Source organism: Astatotilapia calliptera, chromosome 22 (genome assembly GCF_900246225.1).
Source record: "Astatotilapia calliptera chromosome 22, fAstCal1.2, whole genome shotgun sequence".
Classification (NCBI taxonomy): Eukaryota; Metazoa; Chordata; class Actinopteri; order Cichliformes; family Cichlidae; genus Astatotilapia; species Astatotilapia calliptera.
Genome location: NC_039322.1, coordinates 26,745,355 through 26,761,217, shown reverse-complemented (window position 1 = coordinate 26,761,217; position 15,863 = coordinate 26,745,355). Strand labels below are relative to the sequence as shown.

At 39.1% G+C, this 15,863-nt stretch overlaps 1 protein-coding gene across 5 annotated transcripts in view; it reads right to left on the bottom strand.

The window, feature by feature from the left end:
- Positions 1-15,863, bottom strand: part of col22a1 (collagen, type XXII, alpha 1) — a 70,301-nt gene that overhangs the window by 32,055 nt on the left and 22,383 nt on the right. For all 5 annotated transcript variants that reach the window (XM_026156131.1, XM_026156134.1, XM_026156136.1 and 2 more), the window contains 13 exons: positions 15,310-15,363; positions 13,060-13,113; positions 12,909-12,953; positions 11,249-11,302; positions 11,088-11,141; positions 10,541-10,576; positions 10,007-10,036; positions 9,529-9,582; positions 9,319-9,372; positions 3,780-3,833; positions 2,173-2,226; positions 2,001-2,054; positions 1,822-1,875 (listed from right to left, as the gene is read on the bottom strand). In XM_026156131.1, the coding sequence (XP_026011916.1) occupies positions 1,822-1,875; positions 2,001-2,054; positions 2,173-2,226; positions 3,780-3,833; positions 9,319-9,372; positions 9,529-9,582; positions 10,007-10,036; positions 10,541-10,576; positions 11,088-11,141; positions 11,249-11,302; positions 12,909-12,953; positions 13,060-13,113; positions 15,310-15,363 (651 nt within the window). The remainder of the gene's footprint in view (positions 1-1,821; positions 1,876-2,000; positions 2,055-2,172; positions 2,227-3,779; positions 3,834-9,318; positions 9,373-9,528; positions 9,583-10,006; positions 10,037-10,540; positions 10,577-11,087; positions 11,142-11,248; positions 11,303-12,908; positions 12,954-13,059; positions 13,114-15,309; positions 15,364-15,863) is intronic.

Here is a 15,863-nt window from a genome sequence, read left to right as displayed (position 1 = left end):
CTTTTTAAAGTGTTGACGACTGTACACCTCTGCACTCGGTGAACCCAGCTGTGGACCCTAAATGCTTCCACTTTGCAATACCACTTACAGCTGAGCGATGGTGGGCTCGTCTTACAGCATCGTACTCAAATTCAACAAGCTCCTTAGAACCATATATTCTTTCACAAATGTTTGCAAAGGCAGACTCCATTACTGCATGCATGGCTTGACTTTATACACCTGTGCCAATGGGACTGGAAACACCTGAGGTGTGGGCTAATATTTTTGTCAATATAGCGTATATCCTGAAGGCTAAATGGAAAATTATCTTTACTTATATCAGTTAAGAATATATGCTCCAAGATTTTTTTCCAGTATATTCTGTGGTTTAGTTATGCTGACACTCAAACTTGGTTCATAATTACCTGAAAGAAATGGTAAAATGGTAAAAGCCTGAGAACCAAAACCCTTCCTTGTTGCTAGCTTGTAGCTTAGAGACTCACCAACATTAAGGGGTCACAGTGAATACATGTAAAGGTTTTTTTTCTTCAGAGATTATGTGGAAGAACACCACAAAAATATGACTAACATACATTAAGACTATTATTCATGTCTGGCCTTACGTAGATGAAATTACTAACATGTTAGCAAAGAGTTGTCTAGTTTTCAATTCTAGTGGACAAAAAGCAACATCGGTATTTCTCTGAAGCTTTTTGTGTTGGCACAAGTATTTACCAAATAAAACCTCTCAAGATTTGTTATTTTTTCACAAATTCCTCACAAATAGACTCAGAGTTTATTGTTCTTTATTGTTCTTAACATATCTACTTCCCCTTCAGCATGTCTACGCAGACGATATCCAGTTTCTTTTAAGTCAAGATGTTTCTAAGCTACAGATTTTGAATGAGTGCTTAGATTCCATTAACGTTTGGATGGCTGACAACTTCCTCCAACTTGAAGAAGGAAAGACTGTCCTTGTATGTGCCCCTGATAGACACGTGCCTAAGATAATGAATGCTCTTGGTCCCCTTGCAACATTTGTGAAATCGTCTATCAGGACCCTAGGGGTCATTTTTGACCTGGCTCTCACTCTGGATGTTCACGTCAAATCTCTGGTTTGGTCCTGTTTTTATCACTTAAGGAACATTTCTAAACTAAGCCCTATTGTATCTCTCACTGAACTGGAGATTGTCATTCATGCTTTCATTTCATCACGACTGGACTGCTGTAATTCACTGTTTACATGTTTAAACAAAAACTCTTTGGAGCGTCTACAGATTGTTCAAAACGCTGCAGCAAGACTTCTGACCGAAACATCTAAGTAATCACACGTGACACTGTTGCTCATACAGCCGCACTGGCTCCCCATTGAATTCAGAGTCCATTTCAAGATTCTGGTACTGACTTATAGAGCTCTTCATGGACAAGCACCTGCCTACATCATTGAACTTCTACATCCCTATGTCCCCAGCAGGTCTCTTAGGTCATGTAATCAGGGTCTACTTGTCATGCATCATACAAGGCTGAGAACCAAAGGAGACAGAGCTTTTGCCACTGTGGAAAAGTGATATACAAATAAAGTTTTACTTACTTCCTTACTTAATAGTTTGAATGCCAAAAACTGCTCATTAGCTATTTGCTTTATCAGTTAGCAAGTTTCTAAAGTTTCTAACTGTAAATGACTAATCTGCTGCTGGAAACAAGGCTGATCTGCAGAGTGAGAGGGAACAAAACATAGAAACGTTTGGAATTGTGAAACAAACAATAAGCTAACCGTAACCATTTTGATTAGCACACCTTTAACGTTTGTTCATCGTAGGCAAATCTAAAAGTTTCACTCACCATGGCACCGTCACTTCCAGGAACACCATCCAGGCCATCTTTACCAGGAATACCCTTTGAAAATCAGACACCAGATGCTGACGTTCGGTGACACACACACAGAGGAACTACCAACAAACACTTGGCATTATAAGTACCAGCATGAAGTTTTTATTTAAGCCCTCAAAAGGTTAACTCACAGGTTTTCCAGCCTCTCCCTGTTTGCCTGGAAATCCAATTTCACCTGGCAGACCCTTCCGGTGAGAGAAAAAACACAAAGGCATCTCATCATGTTTTGAAGCAAATCTTCCTTCACTGCTAAATCTTATGAGCAAAAATAAAGACTTTCCTTTCTAAATGTCAGTCACTTACAGGAGGTCCAGTGTTTCCTTGGTTTCCTGGTGGTCCAGGTGGACCCTGAGGACCCTGAAAAATAATTTTTAAAACGTCTGGAAAAAGTTGACTTGATCATATACACAGTTATTTAGGTGTTTAATGAAATAGATCGGGCAATGTGCCAAGACCTTGTTTTCTTTTCTCTAAATCTCTAAATTTGAATTCATTTTAAATTTTAATCATATAATTTTCCAGAAGGCAAAGTTCAAATCATTAGCGCCAAGCAGCCACTAGAGGGGAGTATTGCAGCTCAGTTTACCACCAATTCAACCTTGGCTAGTGCTTGAACACAGGGGACATGTCTGTTTGGCTACAGGGAGCAATTTGAGAAATTAATTGGTATAACCTGTTGGCTTTAATTTAGCCTGTTTATTTTCTCTCTATTAAAACATACAATGAAGAGACCTTTGAGAGCACTGCAGCAATTTTGTGCTTTGTGGACCACAACAAATATTGAGCAGCCCACATAATTTAAATAGCAAATTAGTTCTCCGTGAGAGGTCATCGGGGCCTTACAGGAAGCACTGACATAAGATGTTCATAAACAACACATCAATGTAAACAGAGCTACATAGAGGATGATGCTATGGCAACTTAAAATGAGTATTACGTTTTTCCAAAGCAACATAAACAAAAGATGCTTTTCCCAACATATTGTGATTTTTGATTTCCATGTTATTTTTAAAGACTGTATGAGCTAGAAACTTGGGACTCATTTAAGAAAAGCCTGGTGGGAAGCTGCTTTTTTGTGAGCCTCTATGCTGCTCACATGTAACTGTTAGGGTCGAGGTAATGCTGGCTGATCTCATCCATGAATACAAGTAGGGTTAATATGTACTGTATGTCTAGCTGTGGCTGAAAAAGAAGATTTGGTTAGTACGGCAGTCTCAATGGACATATTTCATCCAGCACCGAGTCCTGTCCACCAGAGAGCGATGGCTCACCAACAAATCAAAATGATGCTAATCTCAAGACTTTTTTATAGACACTACTTCATATTTGCATTATTGCAATTGTTGAAAATAGAGCAGGAATTGAAATTGTACAAAATGAGGCAACATTTTGTCAGGATTATTTAGAATGGGGGAGATTTACACGTATTTTAATACAGCATATGAATGCTGTATTAAAATACGAATCTGGAAGTTCATTTCTAGTAATTTTTTGTAAAGTAATATATATTTGTTTAAAAAATGTATTGCATTCACAGACAGTATAGAAGATGGTCCACGTCTAAAAATTTCTTTTTAAAGGGCCACCAGGGGGCGATAGCTGTGGTTACAAAAAAGCTTAGAAGTGTACTTATATTTACATAGTCGTCCATTTGCTCATTCATTTCCGTCATTCAGTCAGTGTCAGATAGGAGATTTTTCCAGGATGTGCTCATTGTCAGACCCATCTCAGGGCTTCAGAATGGGACTTCACACACCATCACTGTAGTTACGTTCATCTTTTATACTATTACAACTTTTTGTAGCTTTGTTTTTATAATAATGCTGTATTTTTACTAGAATTTACACATGGGTAAATACATTCGGTCTGCACATCTCTCGTGCATGCTGCAAAATCCAAATTGTTCTTACAGCAGGTCCAGGAAGGCCATCCACCCCTGGGAGTCCACCTTCACCTTTCCTTCCCTATAAGATAACAGTATAAATAGAACAATGACATGAACAAATGGTAACAATAATAAAATAATCAGCACACAATTGTCTTAGTAACATCTGAGAAATGTGAGCTTATATTTGCTACTGAGGGGTTTAGAAACTTTGGAGTTCAGAGTGCAGTACTCTGAGCTATTCTTCAAACACAGCAATCTTGAAAACAGCTTTCAGACCATAAAACTGGGAAATAAAAATGGGAATATTTTAGTCGAGCCTCTTTCATTTGTGATGCTTTCTAGAAATGATAAACTTGGTAAATATTACAGGGAAAATAGAAAGCTCAGAGATTTTGGTTAAACTTCAGTAAGCTGCTGATGACAATGATGTCGTCTCTGCCTATGCTCCTCTGATGGTCTCATTTTACAAGTTGAGAAGCTGTTCCTTAAACATTAGTGTATCCATCTGCTTTTATGTGGGAAGGTTGAGCAACACTAATCCAGCAGACAGCATTTCATTTCACTTCTCTCTCCCCAACCAGTCGCGGCAGATGACCCCGCCCCTCCCTGAGCCTGGTTCTGCCGGAGGTTTCTTCCTGTTAAAAGGGAGTTTTTCCTTCCCACTGTCGCCAAAGTGCTTGCTCATAGGGGGTTTTTCTCTGTATGTATTATTGTAGTGTCTACCTTACAATATAAAGCGCCTTGATGTTGTCATTTAGCGCTGTATAAATAAAATTGAATTGAACTGACTTTACTTTGGGCCGTATCGCTGTAGATAGGTAAAATCTCATAGTCATGTTGGGTGTAAAAAAGTGTAAAAAGTAACATGTTAAATGTAACAATGTAACAACTTGATTTATTTAACACATTACTGTACTAAATTCAGAAATTGCATTCCAGTTACAATTACGTCATTAGCTGCATTCTACAGGATTTTCAGTTATCGGCATGCCAGGCATACAGAAAGAAAAAAATACAATTTAAACAAACATTGGGATACAGTCAGCTGATTTCACTTTATAAGAAAATGATGGATAGGTCTACAGAGGAGATATGGACATTACATTTAATAAGAAATAATGAATGTAACAATAAAAGAAAATTATTTACGATTATTTTATGGAGTAACAAGACGGACTGTAACAAATTACTTGTTCTGGGAGTAAATGAGTAACGTACAGCATTACTTTTAAGAAAAGTAACATGTGTAATACATTACTTTTACTAGGTAATGACCCCAGCGCTGTCTAGAAGGTATGTTTGTATTAACAAAACCAAGATGTGAAATTGTTATGGGTTCTAGCTGTTATGTGTAGGGCAGCATGGTGGCGTAGTGGCCTCACTGCAAGAAGTGCCTGAGTTTGACTCCACCATCTGGTCAGAGTCTTTCCGGATACTCTGGCGTCCTCCCGCAGCACAAAGACATGCAGTTAGTGTGGTTCTGTTAATTGGTGATTCCAAATTGCTCATAGATGTGAATGTGAGTGTGAATAGTTCTCTGTCTTTATGTGTTAGACTAGTGACCATCCAGGGTGTACCACGCCTATCGCCCTGTCGTAGCTAAAACAGGCCCCACACACCCTGATGATGATAAGTGGAAGAAAACCGATGGTGTAACTGAGAAACATTCGTTTTGGGGCAACTCACATTTTCCCATTAAAGCTATGGTCAAATTATACTTAAATCACACATTTACTTCATGATTTATTAATGAAATATCATTATTCTCACTATGTAGAATAATTTTTCACAAAACTTTACTGTTTTAATCTTTTTTTTTTAAAAAAAAGCCTTTTGTGATGATTGCTGTTGTTTCTCTTGCTTTCACATAAAACTACATGCTGCCAGATTTTTCTTAATAAGTTTGTTGACGTAATCCTCTTCAGTCCTTTAAGATAGTCAGTCAGCATTCCAGGCTTCAATCAGCGATCATATAAGGATAAAGGTGAAGAAACAGGACTCAGCAGCACTGAAACCAGACAACTGATGACTGCTTTTCAGCAGTGGAGGTGAAAGCAGCTCAATCTATACCTACTCAACCATATGGCCAACTCTATTAGCACTGGCAATAGTGGAGGCGAGGCCAACCCATTATCACAGCTCAGAGCCTAGCTTTAACTCCCTCACCTCCACACACACACACACACACACACACACACACACACACACACACACACACACACACACACACACACACACAGACTGTCTCCCTGTGAATCTTCAGAGTGGGTTTAACAATCCAAAACCTGAAGAAAAAAAATAGGTCAAACTTCTCACAGTCTGTTTTTCTGCATGACTCTCTTGGAAAGTACCCCATGAAGCTGCAAAGTACTTCAGCAGGACTTCCACTGATATCATAAAAAAAACAAGGCTACATAGAGGGATGTTTTCTACATATTCTGAAACATAAACCCAGTGTGGCTGTTTTATTAATGCTGTTTAAGCATAAATATTTTGGAGGTAGAGAGTTTGTCTTTTGACAAGGTTTGGCTTGACTGTGTTACCCAGCTGAGCAATGACAAAGTCACATACTGCTGATAAGAAGTTCATTACTCCCAGTAGAGAAGGGAGGGGAGAGGAGGTCAATGTCTTTGTTAATGTTTTGGAGGAACAAATTATGTAGAACTACTGTGTCTGTTTTAATTACAAACTGCTGTGTAATAGAACCAGTGTTGAGAAAGAGAGAGGAAGAAATATACGAGACACATGGGACGAGTTGTTAGAGAGCACTGATAAAAGCTACAGCATAGGCTCTGACTAGCATGAAGAATAAACAGCATCTTTCTTGATTCCATATAAAATCAAAATAATCCAGCTGGAACACGATAGGTTAGGGACTAAACAGCCAAAAAATATAAGTTACAGTTTTTCTCATGAAATCTTTGCAAATGATTTCTTTTTAAGAAATTCTCAAAATGTGGTAAGGATAATATTAATCACATAAAATATTTTTTTACTGATTTATGTTTGTTAGTTTGTTTATTTGTGAATGTTACTGAATATCATAATGATGCAGTATTGGTCATGATGTATCATTGCTCATAACCTTAACCCTATCCTTACTCTATCAGAATATATGTGTACACTACCAGTGTATTTGTATATGATTTATAGTAAAGTGCAAAGTTTGGACACACCTTCTAGTTTAATGATTTGTCTTTATTTTTACTACTTCCTAGCAATATATAAACATAATTAAGTAACTCTAAATATGTCTTATATTTTAGATTCCTCAAAGTAGCCACCCTTTGTTTTGTTGACAGCGCTGCAAACCCATGACCTTCTCTCAATGAGCTTCATGATGCAGTCACCTGAAACGGTTTTCACCTCACAGGTGTGGCTTGTAAGGGTTCGTTTGTGGGATTTCTTGCCTTCTTAATGGGGCTGGGACCATCAGTTGTGTTGTGTCAGGTTGGTACACAGCTGACAGCCCTATTTGACAACTGTTAAAATCCATATTATGTCAAGAACCAATCAGCTAAGTAAAGAGAAACGACAGTCCATCATTAATTCAAGCACTGAAGGTCAGTCTGTCTGGAAAATTGATAAAACGCTGAATGTGTCCCCAAGTGCAGTCGCAAAAACCATGGAGCGCTATGATGAAACTGGCTCACATGAGGACTGATCCAGGAGAGGAAGCCCAAGAGTCACCTCTGCTGTTTGGGATAAATTCATCTGAGTCACCAGCCTCAGAATTAGGCTCAGATTAGATTCGAGCCCAGATAAATGCCACACAAAGGTCCAGTAGCAGTCACATCTCTACATCAACTGTACAGAGGAGACTGTGTGAATCAGGCCTTTATGCTCAAATAGCTGCTAAGAAACCATTAATTAAAAGCAACAAGCAGAAGAGATTTGTTTGCATCAATGGAAATCTGCGCTTTGGTGTGATGAGTCCCAGTTTGAGATCTCTGGTTCCACCCGTCGTGTCTTTGTGTGAAGCAGATAAGGTGAACGGATGGTCTCTACATGCATGGTTCCCACCATGAAGCATGGAGGAGGAGGTGTGATGGTGTGGGGATGCTTTGCTGGTGACATTGTTGGGATTTATACAAAATTGAAGGCACACTGACCCAGCATGGCTACCACAGCATGCTGCAGCGACATGCATCCCATCCAGTTTGCGTTTAATCGGACCATTATTTATTTTTCAACAGGACAATGACGCCATATACACACTTGAGGCTGTGTAAGGGTTATTTGGAGCAAGGAGGGGAGTGCTGGAGTGCTGTGCCAGATGGCCTGGCCTCTACAGTCACCTGACCTAAACCCAGTCAAGATGGTTTGGGATGAAATGGAGGCAGAATGAAGGCAAAAGGGCCAACAAGTGCTCAACATCTCTGAGAACTCCTTCAAGACTGTTGGAAAACCATTTGAGGTGATGACCTCATGAAGCTCATCGAGAGAATGCCAAGAGTGTGCAAAGCAGTAATCAAAGAAAAGGGAGGCTATTATTCTCAGTACGTTTTGCAAAAAATTCGTTTTTTGGTTTTCTCCAAAATATCCGGCTGGGGTTTGAGTGTAAAGCTAGGATTGGGATCGTGACTGATGATGACTTAGACCTCTGAAAGCATTTAGTCAGATGACCTTGAATCCTCCCTTAGTTATGCTGCAACAGGTGTAGTCTGCTGGGGGATTCCCATTGAGTGTTTTTTCTTCAGTCGCCTTTCTCACTCACTATGTGTTAATAGACCTCTCTGCATTGAATCATATGTTATTAATCTCTGTCTCTATTCCACAGCATGTCTTTATCCTGTCTTCCTTCTCTCACCCCAACTGGTTGCGGCAGATGGCCCCGCCCCTCCCTGAGCCTGGTTCTGCCGGAGGTTTCTTCCTGAATTAGCTAGATCCAAACCCAAACCCTAGATAGATTGCCTGTGTCCTGAAGGTGTTAATCCTCTGAGGCCTCATCATTGCCCCCCTTTTGTCGTTGTCTCCCCTCCCTCACGCCCAACCTGTTGCAGCAGATTCAGTTTAATTCAATTTTATTTATTTTGCACCAAATCATAACAGACACCTGAAGGCACGGTGAAGACCCTACAACTACACAGAGCAACAATCAGATGCCCCCCCTGAGCAATGCATCACGACTTGTTGTGATTTTGAGCTACATAAAAAATTTGATTTGAACTGAAATGAATTGAACTGAATGTCATTTTCAAGCTGAAACACTTCCTGTGAGTTTAAAGTACGTGTATTCACTCAGTTGCTAAAACTGTCAATGCCATATTCAAAGTAAGGTGAAAAAACAAAATGTGTCCGAGTTCCACTGTAATTTAGTTTAAAATTGCTGAGTTACATAAAACCAAAAATACAATTTGGCAATGTAATAAGAACAAAGAAACACGCTGCTCCTCACATGACATCTAACCATGGGGCACAGCTCTATCTGTGTCCTGTGGTTAGAGCTGGAAACAGAAAGTCAGATGATGCAAAGATAAAACAATCATCAGGTGAACTGATCCTCCCCCGGTACAGTAAGGTGATATTCTGACACCCTCCCAACAAAATGAGATTCTTACCCTCTGGCCAAATTCTCCAGGGTTACCGGGTAAACCTTGTTCACCAGGAGGACCCTGAGGAATAAATCACCAAAAATTAAAACCGCAAAACTGGCATGTTAATAAATTGTTGAGCATTGCATCTGATTGTGGGTTTTCAAACAACAGCAACTATCAAAAGTTAAACAGGAGGAAAGTGGACGGAAGGAAATAATAAATCAGGATCCTTACAGGAGGCCCTGGATGTCCTTCAGCACCTGGAGGCCCTTGTGGTCCAGGCTCACCCTGAAACAGGTCAAACAAACAAGTTTTATTACAGTAATAGTGAAACATTAGTGAAATGAATCATCAAACTTTTCAATACAAGCTTAAACTTTAAAACTTATAAAGGCACGAGTCCGACATGAGATCCTTTCTATACATTTAGTTGGGTAGTTTATCATGCATTTGATTAAGCAAATTAATATATTCTCTTCAATCCATTATTTCCATTTACTGATATCAATATTGGTTAGTTTTATAATTCCAATTTTCATAAAATGCCATATTTCACTTACTTTTCATGCACAAAGCTACATTTTCCAGAGACCAAATACACCAAATTATTCATAAACAGCATATTTTGTGAGGGTTATTCTTATATTGGTGCCTGGATCTTCATGCTGCAGTAACAATCTGCTTTCAGTGAAACTGTTAAACAACTGCTCACCTTCTCACCCCGTAAACCTTCTGTTTGTACCTGAAATTAAAGCACTGAATAAATAATGACATCCTCACTTGGATTTGTGAAATTCATTGATAGTTACTGTGATGAAAAAGTGTTTGCACAGTGTATGTAATTTCTTTTCTCAAAGAAAACAATATATCCATCATTAGTCATTATTAAGCTCATTTTCTTCATCCCATTAAGAGATGTTAAAACTGTTTTTAACCCATCAACTGAAATAATCTATATTTTTAGATATAATAACAAGTGTTGTCAAGTTTCAGCTAAAGTCCTGCACTTCACTAACAGACACAGTGATCTCGCTTCCTGTCTTTTTATACACTTCAGTTAAAAACACGACGATCACTCTTTGATGATCTGCTCGGTCTATAGCAATAATCATTAAAAAATAGTTAAAATGCAACATGTGAGGTTTAAACGCATGCTGCTGTAACCCTGCTATCTTCATCATGACACAAACCTATAATCCTTAAGAGTATAATTCTTATGTACCTTTGGTGTATTTTTGGCACTTACCGCATCCCCAGGTAATCCGGGAAGACCTCTCTCCCCCTGTGACATAGGTCACACAACAAGGACAAACCCATCATTAGAATCAAGAGGCTCTCAGGGCAAAGTCCCTTAAGGGATATGATGACGGCACAGCGACAACCATAATTTATGAGATGAGCTGTGCGGATGCTTACTGCAGGCTAAAAGAAAGTGAAACTTGTGGGTAAAGAACCACGGCAGCTCTTTGTGCTTGTGTGTGCATTAGTGTGTGTGCAGCTGGGTGTGGTAGAAGCATGTGCGTTCCACTGGAGGAATCGTCAAAGTTGGTAATTACAGACAGACAAATGAACTGCGTTTTAGTTTCTCAGACAAATGAGGGGGCAGACTTTGATGGTGCACAGAGGAGACTGAGGAATGTCTGGAGAGAGCAGACGGTAGCTTGGGAAGCTTTTGATAAGTCTTTGAAAGAACTCATATCAGCAGCACTTAAGAACATTACACAACAGTATCATCAACTTGTAATCAGGTGAACAGTGTTCCAAATACAATAAAGGTAAGTGGGTGGGCGTACCTTGTCACCTTTAACCCCGTTGGGCCCAGGTACTCCAGTCAGACCTCTCAAACCCTAATCAATAAAAGAAAAAAAAACATAAGCAACAAAAACCTTTTAATACAAAGGTGACGGACCAAATGTTTCACCGACTGATGTCGCCATCAAAAATCAACACTTACATCCTTCCCAGGAAAGCCAGGCTTTCCAGTTAATCCATCAAGACCTGGCTCACCCTGAAATGGGAAAATTACATTTTCTCTTTTAAAATGTAGGCAAACTTCAAAACCCAAGATAAAAGAACCTTCGAGTAATGAATAAAGAAGGAAATAAGAAACAAAAAACATAATAGCATAAAATCATAATAGGACAAAAGAACAATAGCTCTTGTAGCTAAATGCCACAATACTGGGGACAGTTTCACACAAGTTAATGCTGACTTACACATGAAAATGTGTTTTGCTTAATAATATCAAATTTACTTGCATAATAAATTACATCCAGTACTTCCTATACAAAAAGTTCTTCACTTGCAATATACAATATCAAGAAAGACCTTCAATAAAAGGTCTACACTACCATCAGGTTCCTCCACCATCACCAAGTATAAGACTTGTTATTAACATGTCCTCCGGGCCTCCTAGATATCTCGACATAGTGGCTTTGGTTTGAATCTGACCAACCACAGTCGTGGTTAGTACGGACGTGCTTAATAAAGAACAGCTTTTTCAGTCAGCAAGCACAACTTTAAATCAGTCCTGTGTGTCTCCTCCAAACCACCTATTCCCTTTATCGCTTCACTGAGGTAAGGACTTTGCCAGCACTTTTCAGCAACAGGAAATTGCTTACTGTCTGACTGAACAGCTGATGGACAGCTCTAAAAGGGGCATCAGTTTGTCTGAATGGGCCTATATGTGCTTAGAACCTGCTACTCATCCCCATGACATACGGCAGAGTGATCAGTGGACTGATTTGATGCACAGTTCTTTATTCGAACCACGTTAAAGACGTTTAGCTTGAAGTTGAAGCTGACCTCTGAACAAGAAACACTGAGTACAAAAACAACTCAACACGAAGCAGAATTAAATAGTTGAAAACAACTGTTGATTCAGGGAAATAACCTTTCACTGAATTATTAAAAGCCTAAATGACATTCAGTGTGATGGCAAACAGCTCCTAGAAAACTTAAGACATCAACAAAGCTTCAGCGAGCCTGAATGAAGTGCATTATATCCTGTAACGCCCCCACAGAATTCCAGACAGGAAGTGTGGAGAGTAAATCAAGGAAACCACATCTGTTTGCACAATTACGCCTCTCAGTTCTCAGTTCCTCTGAGAAGAAAAGTCTCTTTCTGAAAAGTTAAGCCCGTTATCAGGATTTGCAGTATGAGCTGGTGTTCTGCGCAGGTTCAACCTAGAAACGTGGCCCAAATCCCAGGACATGCTGAGAAAGCAAATGAGCTAACTCTCTTGTGACCTTCAGCACCAACTGTTTTAAAGATGTAGTTCGTATCTGCTGCAGCGGAACTGTGTGGCCAAGCGATTAGTGGCTGCAGCAGGAGGCCCCCAAGCAGGAATATGTGAAGAGTGAAGCAACTGTTTAAACTCTATCAGGTTGCCGGTAACCTGGTCAGGTTCACGTCTACCTCTTTATATGGAATTTTCACAAATTTAGTTTACCCAAATGGAAAACTTTAATTGTCATTAAAGTGCATTTAATACACTTTGAAAGATGTGAAAGGTAAAATCTTTTCGTTTCTGAAACTGTGTTTGTTGTAGCATGTGGCTACAATGCAACCTCTCCATAAGCCTAAGCCGAAGTGGTTTTAATACGTGACTTACCCTGGTTCCCGGTGTTCCCGTTTCACCTTTTGTACCCGAGTCACCCTATAACAAACCAAAGCAACATAATTATTTTTATAGAAATATATTTCTATAAACTGCCATCAAATCAGACCATCATTTGGTGGAAGTTAATTCGGATTATACTTACAGTGACACCTTTTGGCCCTGGTGCACCAGGAATTCCAGCATCCCCTTGAAGACCCTGTGAAATAAACAAAACAAATACTTGTATTAATAAAAGTTACTGACTTCCACCAAAGCATCGCTATTTCTGACTCGAGCATACTGAGGCTCGCTGGGGTCGGCTGAAACTCCAAAAGATAAAAAAATAGCTTCTGTCAGTGATAAAAATTATCCCAAGAAACCCTTAAATGTTGACTTATGACCTTCTGTCCACAAGCTACCCATCTACAATGAGCAACTTTGTTGATGTTGTGACATGATCAAACATTAAAAGACCTTCGCAAAATTAGAGAGAGAACCTCAATGATCAGATGATCTCCTATGAGGAAGCAATTAGTGACAGTGGGAAGGAAGAAGTGCATTTAAATGGAAGCAACCTCAGGCACAAGTTTCTTGTTGAGAAACAACAAACAATAAAAAATAATAAAGTGCTCAGCACACTGGAGTCCCCAGGCAAACTGAGCCTATATTACCATAACGAACAGATGGTTCAGGGTCAAACCTTCTTCCTTCATTTTTGATAAAGCTCTAATGATAAGCTTTATCAGAAAGGAAGGTTTGAAGCCAAATCTTAATAGAAGACAGAGCGTCTGTCACCTGAACTGAAAGCTGGTTCCACAGAGGAGCCTGATAGCGCTGCTTACTTTTGAGATCTCTGGAAACTGCACGTAATCCCACAGACAAAGTGCTCTGCTGGGATAATATGATACTATGAGGTCCTTGAGCTATTATGGGACCCTCATTCAGAACTTTGTATGTAAGTAAAGACCTTTAAATCTAATACTGGACTCAATGAACAGAAACTAGTATGATTTCTCTCACTGTGACATCTTGGATAAACTGGACGTTGTGCACTGAACTTTTAGAGCAGCAGTGTTGGGGAGTAACAGAATACATGTACTGTAAAATACAAAATATGAGTAACTGTATTCTGTTACAATTACTGTTTAAAAAGGTGGTATTCAGAATACAGCTTCTTTCTTGAAATAAATGGATTACGCGCTCTATTTTTGGTAATTCGACAGCGGTGGAAACCCAAACAAAACACACATTAAGAGGCTCTAATGCCCGTGTCTCAATTTCACAGCCCATGTCACCTCTACTTGCAGCCCGCATAATGATGTGAAGAAATATTTTTAAAAATTATTATTCAAAAAATAATTTAATATGAAGGCAATAGGCAGAGTGTTACAGGCATAGCCCTAAAGAATGTAGCCTCATGGACGCAGCTGTTGTAAGTTATTAAGACTCGACTGTACACCGTGTTCGTGTTTTCCTCCGACACAATAAGTTCTGTTGGAGCAGTCTTTCAAAGCCTCTCTCTGTCTCTTGCTAGCAAAGTTGACCCAGACAACAAAGTAAAGCTAGTTTTCAGCTACGAGCCCGACATGGAACCGACGTATTAGCCAGAGGTCCCTTTACTACGGTTCAGAGTAAAGGGACCTGTTTTATATACGCGCTGAATAGTTTTCTATACGAGATCGCTGCAAAAAGTGCAGCCTTACCTAATGCCCACCCTACTGTTACTCATTTTATATTAAGATTTAAAAATCTAGTTGCTATTGGCATGGTGAGTAACCTTCAGTAATAGTAATAAATCACACAGCAACAGTACATTCATGTAGTTGTAAAAAAGCATGATAATATATTAAGTAATCCAAAGTATTCACAATACGTTGCTCTCATTGAGTAACGTATTCCCAACACTGTAGAGCAGCCTGATAATAACAAAATATATAGTCCAGCCTCAAAGTTCGTAAAGCTATGAAGCAGCAGTAAAAATGTTTATTTATGAACTGAGCCAGTCCTAGGAGGTGTTCACTGTTTTTTTAATAATCTCGTATATCCTGTGCAGTGATGCTCGTTCGCTTCAGTCTTGGGCAGTCTGTCACAGGCCAGTGGCCCAGCTTGAGCCCGCACCCATACTCCCATCTGCCTGACTCCCTCACCAGATGCTGCAGCTTCATCCAAGAGAAAGTCACCCAAACTGGCAAAAAATCAATACCAGCTTGAGAGGAAATTGTTCAAAAAAACTTATGTACACTCACTTAACAGAACAAGTGCCTCTCTGAGATTGATGCCAAAACCAGATTAGCTTAAGGTTTTTTTTCCTTTTTTATATGGCCTGAAATTTATTTAAAACCTTTTCAAAACTGCATGTGCATGTGCAGTCACTCGTGAATGGATTAAAAGCTGGAAAACCACATTCACCCACCCTCGGTCCAGCTGGACCTGGTAGCCCTGGATCACCAGCCAGTCCTGCTTCACCCTGATTATGAAAAAAACAACAACATTTGCACAGTCACAACGTCTGCGTTTTGAAAAGGAATAGAAAACAAAGGTCAGAAAGTTAGACGATTTCTTTGAAAAATTTATAATTGTTACAGTTTTACCAAATAGTGTTATAAATACATGCCAATAAGACGTTATTTCAAAATAAAACAGAAAACTGTCACATAGAATCCTCATCTACTTTTGAAATATAATGGAAAGAAATAGTGAAACATTTATCTATCAGCTTTTATGAGGATAAAATAAAAAAAACAACTGCTTTTGTTTTTACATTTTATCCTCATAAAATCTGATAAATAAAATACAATAAAGTTAAAACAGGAAGAAGAGTTGGAAAATATGTTTGGCAAAATAAACAAGGGATGATATAATGAGTATTGAGAAAAAATACTGTGAAAAAAGAACATTTCCAAGTGTCCAAACAAAAACTGTTTTGTTTGGACACTTGGAAATGATGAATAAAATATAAATACACCA